The 15,648-nt window shown below is 41.4% G+C and overlaps 1 protein-coding gene across 1 annotated transcript in view; it reads left to right on the forward strand.

The window, feature by feature from the left end:
* The window catches only part of LOC126267079 (uncharacterized), a 108,798-nt gene that overhangs the window by 69,308 nt on the left and 23,842 nt on the right, over positions 1 to 15,648 (forward strand). The window contains exons 5-6 of the mRNA XM_049971942.1: positions 4,987 to 5,115; positions 11,135 to 11,272. Of these exons, the coding sequence (XP_049827899.1) occupies positions 4,987 to 5,115; positions 11,135 to 11,272 (267 nt within the window). The remainder of the gene's footprint in view (positions 1 to 4,986; positions 5,116 to 11,134; positions 11,273 to 15,648) is intronic.

Here is a 15,648-nt window from a genome sequence, read left to right on the forward strand (position 1 = left end):
CGTTTCTGATGTTCGTATAAGGGAACAGATTTTGAAACTAGTCAATCCCTCCCTTCAAGTGATGGACATATTGGATCGGCAGGACACACTTGACTTTGATCAGGACTCATTTGAAACTTCGCCAGCAGTGTGTCAGGTTAACCGGCCCGCCGGGCGAGCTGCACGGAACGGTAAACAGTCCTCGCGCCCGGCCGCGCCGCTGCCGCCAGGCTCTCAGCCACTTGTACCGCGCAGGTAAGCAAATGCAGTGAACAAATCATGCCCGCGGAGTGCTGCTAAACATTCGCGTGAAAATTACCCGTCACGCCAAGCTATTTGCTTTTATTGTAATAAAAAAAGGACATGTTCTGAGTGTTTGCCAGAAAAAGCTCAGATCGGAAGCTCAAAACCGTTCCAGGCCCTTTACTTCCCGCTGGAATCGGTATCGAACCAAGGATACTCAGGCTCGCGAAACTTCGCCCATGGAAATTCATGTAGTTCATTCCACTCCGCCCAGTGCCACTATCTCTAACAGTGACTGTGTTCGTCCCAAAAATAGTGTGCGTCGACATCGCCGGAACTCCCGTCGAGTAGCAAGTTATTATGTACCAGTGTCAGTTCACGTTGCACGAGACAGTCGCTCTTGTCGTCAGCAGGACACTAAACTTTTTGTAGACTTGGACATTAACGGCAAAGTGATACCATTCCAGCTCGATACCGGAGCTGCAGTTTCCCTGATCAATCAAGACACTTACAAACTGCTGGGCACACCTTCGTTGCGTGCCGCAAATGTTCGGTTAACCACCTATTCAGGACAAAAGATCCCTGTGTTAGGACAGTGCAGCCTTCTTGCAACATACAAAGGACAAACAAAACTTGTGTCACTTTACGTCCTTCGTTCTTCTTCTGCAGTGAACTTCTTTGGTTTCGATTTATTTCAGTTGTTTAACTTGTCCATAGTCAATAAGGTCCTACCAGTGAACCAGACGGTGCCTTCAGACAGTGTTTCTCGTCTACGTGAAGAATTTGCAGACATTTTTGCACCGGGCCTCGGTTGCGCTAAGAACTATAAAGCACATTTGGAACTGAAAGTAAACGCGCAACCGAAATTTTTCAGAGCGCGAAATGTTCCCCACTTATTGCTTGATGAGGTCACAAAAACAATACACCATTTGGAATCACAAGGTGTGATTGAACGTGTGCAGGCTTCTCTCTGGGCATCACTCTTAGTAATTATGCCAAAACCTTCCGGCAAATTGAGTCTTTGTGTGGACTTCAAGGCAACAGTGAATCCACAGCTAGTGATTCCAGCTTTTCCTTTACCCCGCCCGGAAGATCTTTTTGACAAACTGTGTCCGGGTAAATATTTTTCGAAGTTGGACCTAGCAGATGCGTACTTGCAAATACCGGTGGACGCAGAATCCCAGCGCGTTTTGGTGGTTAACACGCACCTTGGTTTGTATCGATTCAAACGACTGACATTCGGATGTGCATCCGCTCCTGCAATGTTTCAGCAATATCTACAAACTGTTTGTGCGTCTGGACGATATTATCATCTCCGGAAAGACGGAAGAAGAACATTTGGCCAATCTCAGAACATTATTTCAGGTCTTGCGACAAAATGGTCTTCGCTTGCGGAAGGACACATGTGTTTTTTGCTCGGGACTTGCCATACCTGGGACACGTAATCAATGCCCAAGGCATACATCCCAGTCCCATGCACCTTCGTGCCATACAAGAATTGCCATCGCCGAAGAATTTGCAGCAGCTACAGAGTGTGCTTGAAACAATCAACTATTATCATAAATATATTCCGCATGCCTCTTCCATTTCAGCTCCGCTTCATCGCTTACGCCGTAAAGGTGTTCCGTTCGTCTGGACGACGGAATGCGAACGCGCCTTTCGCCAGTTGAAATCGGCGTTGCTTTCCAAAACTTGCCTTACGCCATTCGATCCCCATAAGCCCCTTTGGTTGATGATGGATGCATCGGATTTTGGGATCGGTGCTGTGTTTGCGCACAGAAATGGATCGCACGATCGCCTTATTGCCTTTGCGTCCAAATTGCTCTCGTCTGCTCAAAGGAATTATTCACAGATCGAGAAAGCATTGGTTCTCGTATTTGGTGTTACAAAGTTTCATGATTTCTTGTATGATCGTGTCACTTTACCATAATCACAGACCACAAACCATTGACATCGCTTTTTCATCCGACCAAGCCTGTACCTCCACGTACAGCGCATAAATTCATTCGCTGGTCTATTTTCCTCTCGCAGTACCGCTACGATATATTGTTTCGGTCCACTGCTAACTAAGCACGGAAACGCCGATGCGTTGTCCCGCTTGACTGTTGCTGAGGATAGGGCATTCGATTGCTCCGAACTTGCTTGCATCTTCATTGATTCAGAAACCGATGACGTGGTCGAATCGTTTCCGATTGATTTTCGTCGTGTAGCTATAGCCACAGCTGCCGACCCTGTCCTTGTTCCCGTTCTGCGTTTTGTTGCTACGCAATGGCCCTTGTCAAAGTCACGTATCGGGGACCCGTTGGTTCGCCGATTTTTTGCTTACAAGGAGAGACATTTTGTGCGACGTGTTGTTTTGCTGTTGCGTTCTGATAATGATCAGTCCAGGGTCGTGGTACCACGTTCGTTACAGTCCTATGTCTTACAGCTTCTCCACCGAGGACATTGGGGTATAGTGAGAACGAAACAACTTGCTCGTCAGCACTGTACTTGGTTCGGAATAGATGCCGCGATTACGAAAATGTGCTCTTCTTGCATGGTGTGTGCTGAACAACAATCAGCACCACCGCGGAAATTCTTTGCATGACCAAAAGCCACTTCCCCTTGGCAACGCTTACACATAGATTTTGTTGGTCCATTCTGGAATGCTCGATGGTTGGTTGTGGTAGATTCATTCAGTAATTTTCCTTTTGTTGTACGGATGTCTACCACGACGTCATCTGCCACCTTCCAAGGGTTATCCGCTATCTTTTGCATTGAAGGTCTTCCACAGACTATTGTTTCCGACAATGGCCCACAATTCATGTCTGCAGAATTTCAGTCATTCTGCAAGGCCAATGGTATTCAACATCTGACGTCCGCCGTTTTCGTCGCAGTCAAAAGGTGCCGCTGAACGATTGGTCAGGACTTTCAAGTCACAGATGTTGAAGTTGAAAGAGTCGCATTCTCGGGAGGACGCGTTATTGTCCTCGTATCGCTCTCAGCCCCGAGATGGTCGCTCGCCGGCTGAGTTGCTCCACGGTCGCCCTCATCAAACCTTGACGTCTTTGCTACATCCGCCGCACATCAGGTTCCTGTGCAGCGGCAGACACCTGCTTTTGCTCCAGGCGACGTTGTCTACTATCGCCACTATCAAGGTTCACGGCGTTGGCTAGAAGGGCGCATTCTTCGCTGCCTCGGACGCGCTATGTATCTGGTTTTGGGGGCCTCTGGTGAGGTGCGTCGGCATCTCAATCAGCTGCGCCTCTGTCGTCGCACGGGATCTGCCGCTCGCCGTCTGCTTTCAGCGACGGTGCCGTCCGGTCAGCGCCCCGGGAATCCATCTACTGGCTCGCCTCAGCCCCAGGTGTCACCGACGCTGCCTTCCATTTTGCCCCATGGCGACGCGCGCCGCCGCCGCCACTGCCGCCTCTTCTCCCGCCAGCGACGCCTGCAGTGGAAGCGTCGCTGCAACCGCTGGGCGCCTCCCTGGGTCACGCGCCGCCGATCGCTTCCCGTGACCAGTTGTCCTCCGACATGGAACTCTTGCCCGCTCCGGACCATATGGCAGGGTGCGGGTGGCACAGCCTCGCCTGTTGTTAGGCTCCCCACCTCGTCGCATACGTCAACATGCGGTCCTCCCCACGGCGGGCGGAAGCCTTACTCCACAACCGTACGCCGATTTGCGGGGGAGGAATGTGGTGTCACCGCCAGACACCACACTTGCTAGGTGGTAGCCTTTAAATCGGCCGCGGTCCGTTAGTATACGTCGGACCCGCGTGTCGCCACTATCAATGATTGCAGACCGAGCGCCGCCACACGGCAGGTCTAGAGAGACTTCCTAGCACTCGCCCCAGATGTACGGTCGACTTTGCTAGCGATGGTTCACTGACTTCTACGCTCTCATTTCCCGAGACGATAGTTAGCATAGCCTTCAGCTACGTTATTTGCTACGACCTAGCAAGGCGCCAGTATCCGTACTATTGATATTGTGAATCATGTACCATAAAAAGCGACGTTCTCCATGAATGGATTAAAGTTAAGTATTCCACCAGATACGTCCGTTTTTCTCAATTCTAATTCCCTTGTCATGTTCCAGACCTCACGCCAGCCTGCGTGAGCTGAGACGCGTGCATTTCGGCCTCCTTTAGAAAAACACCGTTGGCTCTCCTGCCAACCACAACAGTTCCAATCGAAACTTCTGCAGTGTAGTCGAAGAAGCCTTGGCGTCATGTGGGCTTCCATACAGCCGCGATCTTTCCACAAGCAATTTACATATTTTAGGACCCCCGACTGTCGATTTCGTGCGGCCGAAGAACTGCACACCTCAGTAAAATCATTGATCCGTAGGCAAATGCAAACATTTTTCCATGAAGGCATTGACTGTCTTGTCTCACAGTGGGATAATTGTATTAAGTTATGGCTATTACTTTTGAAATAATAGACAATGTATTTTTTTTTTCATTTGTACCGCTTTCATTTGACTGACCTTTATATACAAGAAGTTACTACGCAGAAGTAAATGGATAGATCTTCTCTGCGTGAATGTGTGTGTGTGTGTGTGTGTGTGTGTGTGTGTGTGTGTGTGTGATCAAATAGTGGTAGGCATTAATTTGTCTACGTATTGCAATGACAGCCTCGGTGCTACTGCATTGCAGCACGGTTTTGGCAGAGGTGAAATTCAAGAAAATAACATTTATTCAATTACTGACGCTTTAGTGTACAGCTCGCATTGTCACTAGACGCCTCCCTTGATGTTTCGCTTATGTTAAATTTTTGATACAGGCGAAAGCATGGGACACAAGCTTGACGAACCTGCGAGAAATGTTCGAGGATGTCGATTATGACTGGATGCCGAAGATTGCCAAGAGGCCAGAGAAACCAGTCGATAACAACCACTACATCAATTCCACGGTGAGTTAAACTGCCGCTGATCATTTTTATAATCAACGGAATATTGTAAGTACTGGGTGAGGAGCGAAAACTACTCGAGCACAAATGGAGATATCTGTTTGGGAAAGTGTAGTATATCCGTCAGTCCTTGTATGTGATGCTGACTGTGCCTTCCTTCTTCTGGAAAGCACAGAGCTATATGGGCGTCTTTTTGGACCTCATATAGCAGATAAGGAAAATAATGGTACATCCGGGGTCATACCTGGCACAACGTCCCGCGATAATCAGCAGTCAACACCTAAACTGCATACGATATAAAAATTGTTGAGGCTTTCGTAGGCACTTGTTAACGTCTGGAGGACTTATCATCTCGCCAACGACGAGAACATTAGAGAACGACCACAAACTTATCGTGTCTCCCTTTCAAAGGACCTTCTAGACATTTGGTTTAAGCGACTCAAAGAAAGCCACCTCGCACAGCGACCGTTTTTACTTCAAGCATAGTATTCTGCACATGCACACAATGAACAAGGCATTTCCCACGATATGCACTATGACACAGTTCATTACAGTGCGTACGCTAGTACCTCGCTGTGCTAAACCCCACGCAGTGCCTAGTTTTCATTCGCCATCTCGATCTAAGCTGGGTACATTCGCGTTCACAGACAGAAAGAAGGATGTCAACTATTACCACGCCAGTCAGTGTCAAGATGCTTCAAAATATGGAGAACACGTCAGCTTTTATTTCGTTTTGATGTTTCAACCACGGACTATGCCTTGGGGGTGTGGCTTGCGTTCCTCAACGACACAGACAGCCGTACAGTAGTTGCTACCTCAACGACAGACTGTATGTGGAGAGGCCAAACAAAGCTGTGACTTATGAAGAAGACAACAGCCTTTTCAATGGTTACAGGGGCAACATTCTGGATGATTGACTGATCTGGCCTTATAACATTAGCCAACGCGGTCATGCTATGTTGGTACTGCGAACAGCTGATAGCAAGAGGAAATTACAGCCGCTGTTTTTTCCGAGGGCATGTACTTCAACGTTATTGAAGGGGCCACCGCTTCATCACTATCAAAGTGTAATCTTTGAAAGTGTTTTCTAAGTTTTGGAAACAGATGAAAATCGGATGGGGCCAAGACGGGACTATCTGGAGGATGATCGACAACAGTGAACCCAAGGCGTCGGATTGTTGCAGATGACGCAGCGCTCGTTTGTGGTTTGGCATTGTCATGCTAAAGGAGAGGATGCTCTGCGTCTGGACGTACTCTTCTAATTTGTAACTCGATTCAGCACGCTGCTTCTCACTCACCAACATAGTTACGTTGTTCACTGCCATGTTACACTCTAAAATTCGGAGCCCACCAGCGGCAGAGGCCTACAATACGCACACATGAATAATAAATGTATAAAATGTTAATAACGTTGGATTTTCGGAATAAAGTTTAGTCGTCAGTTGCACAGATATTTATAGTTCGCTTTACCTGTTCCAACAAATTAATTTGTCATCAGAAGCGTACAAAATTAGGGATATAATAAATCATTAGACCTTGGCCTTACATTTATGTGAAGTACGAGAAGCGTATTACAGAAATGTACTTAGTATTAGTTTAGCAGATGTGAGTATGTTCTTCACAGAATCATAATACTGTGATATACCCTAAATTGTACATATTGTATGTGATTATTGTAAACACTGATTGACGTATTGATAATTTACGTTAAATGAATCACATCTATGTACATGTCAAGCTGTTGTGCCAGCAGCAACGAACGTATATAAAAGCATACAAAAATGTAACTAAGATTTACAAGGAAGTTGTGCACAACAGATTCGAAGAACATGGCTGATATTTACAATATGTAAAAATAGTTAATTTTCATATTTCATAAGATGTGCTCTACAATCAGAATAGTGTGAACTTTCAGTGCTGACACAACAGCTTAAATGTTCATAGATATGACTGATTTATCGTAAATTATCAATCTGGCTGTTTGTGTTTCCAACAATCACATACAGTATGTATAGTTTCGGACAAGTCATCGCATTTGCTTCTATAAAGATGATGTCGACATCCGCTAAGACAGTACTAAGTACGTTTCTGTAATAGACTTCTTATACTTTACATAATTTATGGCCGAGCTCTACTGATTTATAATATCCCTATTTTCATAGCCTTCTAAAGATGGCAAATTAATTTGTTGAAACCGGTAAAGTGAGATAAAAATATGTGTGGATCTGACTAGATTTAATTCTGAAATATTTACTACAGATGTTAAAAAGGTAGTAGCTATGAATAAAATAATAAACGTTTGTTTCATTTGGAAAGTTTTCAGAGTTTCAGCGTAAAAATTCGGAGGTATTACTTTTCCGTCGCCCTACGTACTTAGCAGACTGTTGTCTTCAACGAAAAAAATGGCCTTCTACACGTCGGACCATGCGATGTTAGACCTTAATCTAGAGGATAAATTACAAAATTTCGAAAAAAATGGATTGGTTGAATTTAGAAATTTGAGAATTAGTGAAGTGCGGTGGCGGGAAGAAAAGTTCGTCTGCGTAGGTGAATAGAGAATTATTAAGGTAAAATAAAAGTATTTGTGTTGCAGGAGTAGATATAATAATGAATGAAAAAAGAGGTGTGCGAGTAAGATGATATGAACAGTATAGTGAAAGCAGTATCGTTATGAAAATGGACACGAAGCCATAACATAAAACAATACTACAAGTTTACATTCTTATTAGCTGCGCAGATAATAATGAGACTGAAAGAAATTGTTCCAAAGGAAAGTCAGACGTAAATTTTACTGACGTAAATTTTACTGACGTGGGAGACTGAAATCCGACAGTGGGAGAAGGAAGACAAGGAAAAAAAATAGAACATTGCCTACGGCAGATAAATGATCGATGAATCAGCGTGGTAGAATTCTGCACGCAGCATAATTTAGTCATTGCGGAAGGTTTCAAATAGACGATATAATGGAAAGGTAGAGCTTTAGGTACCAGATTTTAAACTACAAGCAATTTCCTAGGGTAGTTGTGAATAGCGAACATAATTTTTGAGTTATGAATTACGTGTTAACAGTGAAGAAAAGATATCCTTGGCTAATGAGATAGATATTGAATTTAACTGAACAAAGCAGAAAGTTAAAAAATGCAGTAACTGAGGGAGACAAAAAGGAATACAGACAGCTTAAAAATGATACCGATAGTAAGTGGAAAATGTTTAAGTAGGAATGACTAGACATGTAGATGAGAGGAACAATATATGCCGTTTATAGGGAAACTGAGTGGAAATAGAAGCAGTTGTGTAAATATCAAGAGAACAGATGGCAAGCCAGTACTAAGCAAAGAAGTCCAGTATGAAAGATGGAATGAACATACCCACGTGCTGTACAAGAGGAAATGAATTGGCAGACAATAGAATGGGAAGAGGAAATAAGATAAAACGGTAGCTTTGATACTTCGATAACAGCTTGACTGTGCACTAAAGACCTAACTCAAATTAAGGTCCCAGGAGCAGACGAGATTACCTCAGAATTACCGAGATCTTTGGTAAAGACAGCTATGATAAAACTGTTCCACTTGGTATGCAAAGTATATGAGACAAGCAAAATATCGTTTGACTTCAAGTTGAATGTAATAAATCCAATTCCAAAAAAGGCACGATGTGACAGGTATGACTATTATCGAACTAAAAATTAAAAACAGTCTTTTATCGCATAATTTTTGTCTATATTTTATGAACAGTTTGCATCTAAATGATCGTCAGATACGTGTGTGACCCTACATGAGTGTTTTTCATAGTTTATTAGTTTTTACGTCTCTTGTAGGTACATATCTTCTCTACCAGCTCTTTCCTTGTTTATTAGTTTAAGAAGATAGACGTATCTGATGACAGTCACATAGCTCAATACTGGTCATAAAAATAAAGGGAAAACATATGATAAGACGCTTTTGATTTCTGAAAAGCTTAATATATCTTAATTGCAAAATACTGATACGAATTATTTAAAAAAGAATGGAGGTTGACCTCGCGTTTGAGTTCTGGAGAAATGTGAGATATTGCGAGGCAGTACTGATCCTAAGTCTTATCTTAGAAGACAGAGCAAGGAAAGGTCAACCCAGTTTATAGCATACGTAGATTTAGAGTAATCTGTCGATAGTGAAGCTACCAGGGTAAAAAACGGGGCGCATAAGGTTCCTCACAACTTGTACAGAAGCCGTACTGCTGTTACAAGCCACATGAAGCGATAGAGAAGCAGTAGTTGCGAACAGGGTGAGACAAGGTAGAAGCCTATCCCAGTAATCTGTATAAAGGGCACAATGTGAAGGAAAGAAAGAAGAAATTTGGAAAGGATTTCAAAGAAAGGAGAGGCACACAGCAACCAGTCGCAATCACATTAGTTTTTATTACTCTCGCATCTCTAGATTTCGTCTATAAGTAGCCACCTTTAGGGCATTTGAGTTACAATGGAAGAACAACGTGGTAGAAAGACACTTAGTTAAATTAAATAGGCAGAAGGAAACCCTGTTTCCTTTTGCTTGTACACCAGTAAGATCGTATGGTAACATGTACTGCCACGAGTTTTTTGGATTGTAACTCAAATGCACTGAAGATGGCTATTTATTGCCGAAATGTAGATATGCAAGTTAATAAAACTTACGGGATTGCAACTGACTGCTGTGTGCCTCTCCTTCCTTGTAGTCTACGTTCTCTGCGCACAACAGTTCCTTATGGAATCAAAGTTGGTTAAGGATTTCAAAGTTCAGGGAGAAGAAATCCAAACGTTTGAGGTTTGCTGATGACATAGCAATTCTGTGAGAGACGGCAAACGACTTGAAAGAGATTATGAATAGAATGGATAGAATCTTGTAAGGTCGTTATACGATGAACGTCAACAAAAGGAGATGAGGCTTAAAGGAGCAGACCAGTTTTGCTATTTGGGCAGCAAAATAACAGATGACAGCCGAAGTAGATATGATATAAAAACGCAGACTGGCATTAGCAAGAAAATAATGTATAATAAAGATTTCTTTAAAATCTTATATAAATTTAAATTTTAGGAAGTCTTCTCTGTAGTTATTTGTACGGAGCATTTATTTGTACGGTAACAAATCTTGGCAGATAAAGACCAGTAGGAAACATAAGCTTTTGAAATGTGGTACCGGAGAAGAGTGCTGAAGGTTAGTCAGATTGAGTAACTAATGAGGTGGTACTATAAATCGAAATGGGGAGAAAGGAAATGTATAGCACAAGCTGGCAGAAGAGGGTGTTGCTTGATACGAAACATCCTGAGGCATCAAGGATTCGTCAGTTTGATGATGGAGGGGAGTGCATGAGGTAAAAGTGGTAGGATACATGGGCTTGAATACAGTAAGCATGTTCAAACAGATGTTTCGTTCAGGATAGATTAGGGCAAAGAACTGCATCAAATGTTTTTGACTGAAGACCGTAACAACGACAACACCAACACATTTAAATTCTCATGGGAAATATTAATTTGATTTTTAAAACTTGCGTCAAAAGTATCTTTCAATATAAACACAACTCTGTTGTAGCTGATTTTTTATACGGTCTTGGCTATCCCAGAAGGTTTGCATGCTGATATCTGCAGTCGTTTCAGTCTGTCTGGCTGCCGCACTTGGACACATTAGCTCCATTACTCATTAGTGGTTGTGTTCTTCAGGCTCTGTTAATACAAACTTTTCAATCATTTATTTGACAGTACTAGTCTAAGGTATTGTCGTTAGGGGGATTTTGTCCCGACAAAATTAAGAGTTTATTTGTTGTGTCAAAAATAAACCCACAGTATAGAATGTTCCAGTTTTTAAAGTGTTTATATCGTGTTTCGCTTGAGAATGGATCGAACGAAGAAGGAAACAATGTGCCTTGTGCAGTCTATTGTTTTAAAATTATCTCTGACTTCTAAATACACTCTTCGTTTTACAGGATTACAGAAGTTTACCCGTCCTCGCTCGGGTATTTGCTGTTTCCCAATCATATGCTTATTACCTGTGATGCCTGTTTGTTTCAGTTCGACAGGGAGATGATCGGATGTCATAATAATTTACAAATCGTTAGCGTTCCAGTTGATCAGATTATCCGCGATCAACAGAGGAGCAACGGTGACTTTCTACCGATATGGTTCTCGGTGAAAACTCATCTGCGTCAGGTAAGCATATCCGTTAAGCAAACTTGTCTTTTTCCGCCATATCTTGCGTTACATTAGTATAGCTCCTATAAAACATCGACACTATTGTAAATAAGGATATAGATTGTAGTGCTTGGAAACGAGTCTCATACTTCACACGTGCAAATTATCATAATAGATTTCTTTAAATTCAGAAATATGTGTTTAAATTATAATGTGGGTGGTCAAGAGAATCCGCAATGCTGTAACTAATCATTCTACTGACAGGTATTGATTAGAAAGTGTAGATATCAGTACGTGTTCGCCTTTTAAAAGAGTTGTAGTGTTTTAAGTAAATTAGAAACAGTAGTCTACTGTCAAAAATAAAGAAACTCAAGTCATCAGAAAAAACAAGGTCCATAGTTAGACAACGGAAGAACAGGCCAAAGACTTTCATTCTCCAGTGAATGAGTACCAATAATGAGGAGTGGTAGAGACACTCACTGAAGTCGGTAATTTGAACAGTGTTACCAGAAGCAGTTATATGTACCGGGATAGGATTTCACTATAGCTAATGCGCAGGTAATTTTGAAGTTGCGGCCGTATTAGAGTTTCTAGGAGCTCTACCCGAAAGAAAAGACAGCATTTTGATTCAGCACATTATGAATCAAGACACAATGGAATTACAAGTTGAAAATTTGTGCCAGACCGAGATTCGAACCCAGGTCTCCTGCTTACTAGGCAGATTCTCTGACTGCTAAGCCATCCAGACACAGTGATCATTTCAACTGCATGGACTACTCAGTTCCACCTTAACTTACCCACACTAGTAATATAGTGCCCTTGCCCATTATCCTAATTACTAATGACAATTCTCTGCCTCTGTCTCTCTGTTGACTTATGCCCCTGTTGTCTACGTTCTTCAACAGGTAGATGCACTAGAAAACATCCAAAGCCTGTTTGATGTATCATAATGTAAGACACAACAGAGGCTCAAATTCATTTTGTATATCTGTGATGCTAGTCAAGTGTCACAATATTTTTTCCAAGTCTAAAAGTCTAGAAAAATGCATTCGTAGCGAAAAAAGTGCAATGTTTACGTCGAGTACACACACACACACACACACACACACACACACACACACACACACACACACACACACACACACACACACACACACACACACACACACTTTTGTCAAATGGGCGTCCAAAACTGGATTGCAAACTCTAAAGTATGCTATTTTCATACCAAACACATGTAACTTAAGAAATACAACAACCAGTTGATATTTAGTGACGCTTAAAAGAACGAAACTAACCTGATCAGGCTGAAACAGGAGGAAAACACACAATCTTTAGGTATCCTCTTGGAATAAAACCCTCAAATTAAATATTTCAGTGTCACAACTGTATCTAAATACATAACGTAAAAAGCCTTTAATCTCATGCTGTGTACTGTCGTCACCTAACGTTTTTTATTGTCAATTTATGAGCGGTGAAGATAATGTATCACTAGAAAAATATAATCGACGATACTATTGGTAATTATCACAAATGATTGTGACTAGTCGAGATTTACCCCGAAACGAACTACTGCAATCGGAACTATGGAGCCAAGGCTCTTTAAAAGGTATACAAATTGGAACTAAGACTCCCAAAAATGTTTACCAACTTTGTTTCCTACAGTCAACTACTAAGTAACACCAACATGTAACAAAGATGTATAATGAAAAAGACCACACTCACGCAGCGTGGCCAAATACAGTTTTAGAAATGAAGAAAGAAGTAACTCAACTTTTTGGATGGAAGGAAGGAAGAAAGTGTTTTATTATGATTTATCATTGAAACGGGAGAACGACTGCTTTGTCTACACACACACACACACACACACACACACACACACACACACACACACACACACATACATACATATATATATATATATATATATATATATATATATATATATGGCGTATTGTATTATGCAAGTATAATTGTTGACGTCTAGGAAAATTATACCAAAATATGTAAGCTTTTCCAAACACTGTGAACAAGATGGAACTTCAAGTTAAACAATTCCAGATCTAATGTGTCTGTACTACTTACTAAAATATATACAACTTACTAACACCGACTATAAGTAATAGGTTAGTAGACGGCCTTTACACCTGTTGTAAGTACCATCCATTAAACGTAGAAAAATTGGTTGCAAAACATGAGCACTACTGCACCTCTAACAGAATAAAGTGGACCCTAAGTTGTCAAAATAAATTATGCTGCTTCATCCAAAAAAACTCATCTGATATGAAGTCGGTCAAACATTATTGGAACCTCATCCTACATAATTAACTTCATCTTGCAATTTAAAATTTTATCAACTTGTTCTGTCACACAATTGAAACGACATGACAAATCGATCGAATGGCATGCTGAGTAGAGGTAATACACATTTAATTACATTGAGTAAGAAACGAGTCTTACTATACTTTCAGTCACCCAATTATTATAGTAATTGCATGCTAGGTTATTAATTTTACCTTGCAGTACAAAACGTTTGTGATGTTATGGTGATAATGTAAGCAGGAAGGCTGTGATACAGTTTACACAAAATATAGGTTTTTCAAACTAAAAGAGTATTCTACACAGTAACTACAATTACAACAGATAAGGATACGAAAACATCACTCAGCGAGTTCCAAATAGTTTGGTGAGGTTTTCACTGCTTCTAACAAGTCACTTCGTCATGTTACAACAAAATTGTGGGTGACTATCATTAGCCCACCCGATAGTGCTGCGTGAGGAGCAATGTTGATGAACTAAAAAGACGACTCCCATACCCTGTCTGGATACTTTTTGGTGAGGCAATGTTGGACAATTGAGAAAATAGTCATTTTTGGAAAATTTTAAGATGATAATCATTATCCCACACATGAATTTATCTCTACTCGGCAAAATATGACATGCTTGCAGATTTATTGACTGCACATGCGCATACATCACCACATATAATGACTAACCAAGTTGAGACTTGTTCTGACAAGGTGCAGTATACAAAAGTGAGCTGAGACTTATTAAGTCAAGATTTGCTCAAATGGTGTAGTAAGTGTCAGCTACTGGAGGGATTTTAATTTTTAGTGTGTGACCACAGATAATACATTATATTTAATGAAGGGGCAGAGGTGGAAAGATATGAAATTTGTTGTGGCGTATAGAGAGATGGAATTTAATGACAAGGCAGGGAAATATGAAAAATAGTTTAATTTAAATGAGTGGACAGTATAATATTTATCATGTGTAGGTATAAGCAGTGTGTGTGTTAGGGCACCACCCAATAGTATGCTGGGTAATGGTGCTAACTCTGCAAACTGACCATTAGTATCCACTGACCACCATTCTCCACTGAACATCATTCTACCTCGGCCGTCATTCCCTCCTCTCTCCATTGACTATGAGTTTCAAACCATGTAAACGGACCAATAGTCAGCTTTATTCCACACATTGTGTAAGCGCTGCTTGCACATCTGCAATGATTTCTTCTTTTTCCCAACAGCAGTTTATATTCATCCAAAGTGCATATCTCAATTTGCACCCCTGTTCACATGGGTGAAAGGTAAATGGGTAAAACAGTTAAAATGGGTATCACAGCAAATAGCAAATGGCCAACAGTGAACTGTGAAAGGTGTATGGTCAATATCGACCAGTAAACAACGAACGGTAAACAGTGAACAGTAAATGGTGAACGGTAAGTGGTGAATGACAATTGGCTCCTGATAAATGGTAATTGGTGAACGGTGAACAGTAATGGTCAAACAGTAAAATCGTTGTCATTTATTTATCAGTACGAATTATGAAATGTACCACTAATTTCATATGTTTAATATTGGTAAGAAATAACCGTTGCTGTGCTTTCGACTAGTTTTGAATGTTATCCATCTCTTATGTCACATATAAGAGGGCCCATTCCCACCACTCCATTATGAAAATTCTGTGCCGTTCATAATTTACCATTTAATGTTGACTGATTCCTGTTTACCATTTCGCATTTACTGTTTATCAGTTTTTCCCATTTACCATTTATGGTTTATCCACGTGAACAGTGGTATAAATTAAGATGTTCACTTTGAAAGAACATGAGTTGTTATTAGAAAAAGACGTCATTGCAAATATGCAAGTATGGCTTAGGTATTACTTTAAATACAATGTATAAAAAAATTGAATGATAGGTCAGTTCGCATGGTTGAGTTTAATGGTCAGTGGAGAGAGGACAGAATGATGGTCGATGTACAGTGGTGGTCAATGTAGAATGTAGAATGATAACCATGATGGTTAGTGGCGAATGGTGGTCAGTCGACTAAGATTATCAGTTAACACAGTTGCCACCGTTAATCTGCAGTCTATTGGTTGTGGCAATGACA

Source organism: Schistocerca gregaria, chromosome 4 (genome assembly GCF_023897955.1).
Source record: "Schistocerca gregaria isolate iqSchGreg1 chromosome 4, iqSchGreg1.2, whole genome shotgun sequence".
Lineage (NCBI taxonomy): Eukaryota > Metazoa > Arthropoda > Insecta > Orthoptera > Acrididae > Schistocerca > Schistocerca gregaria.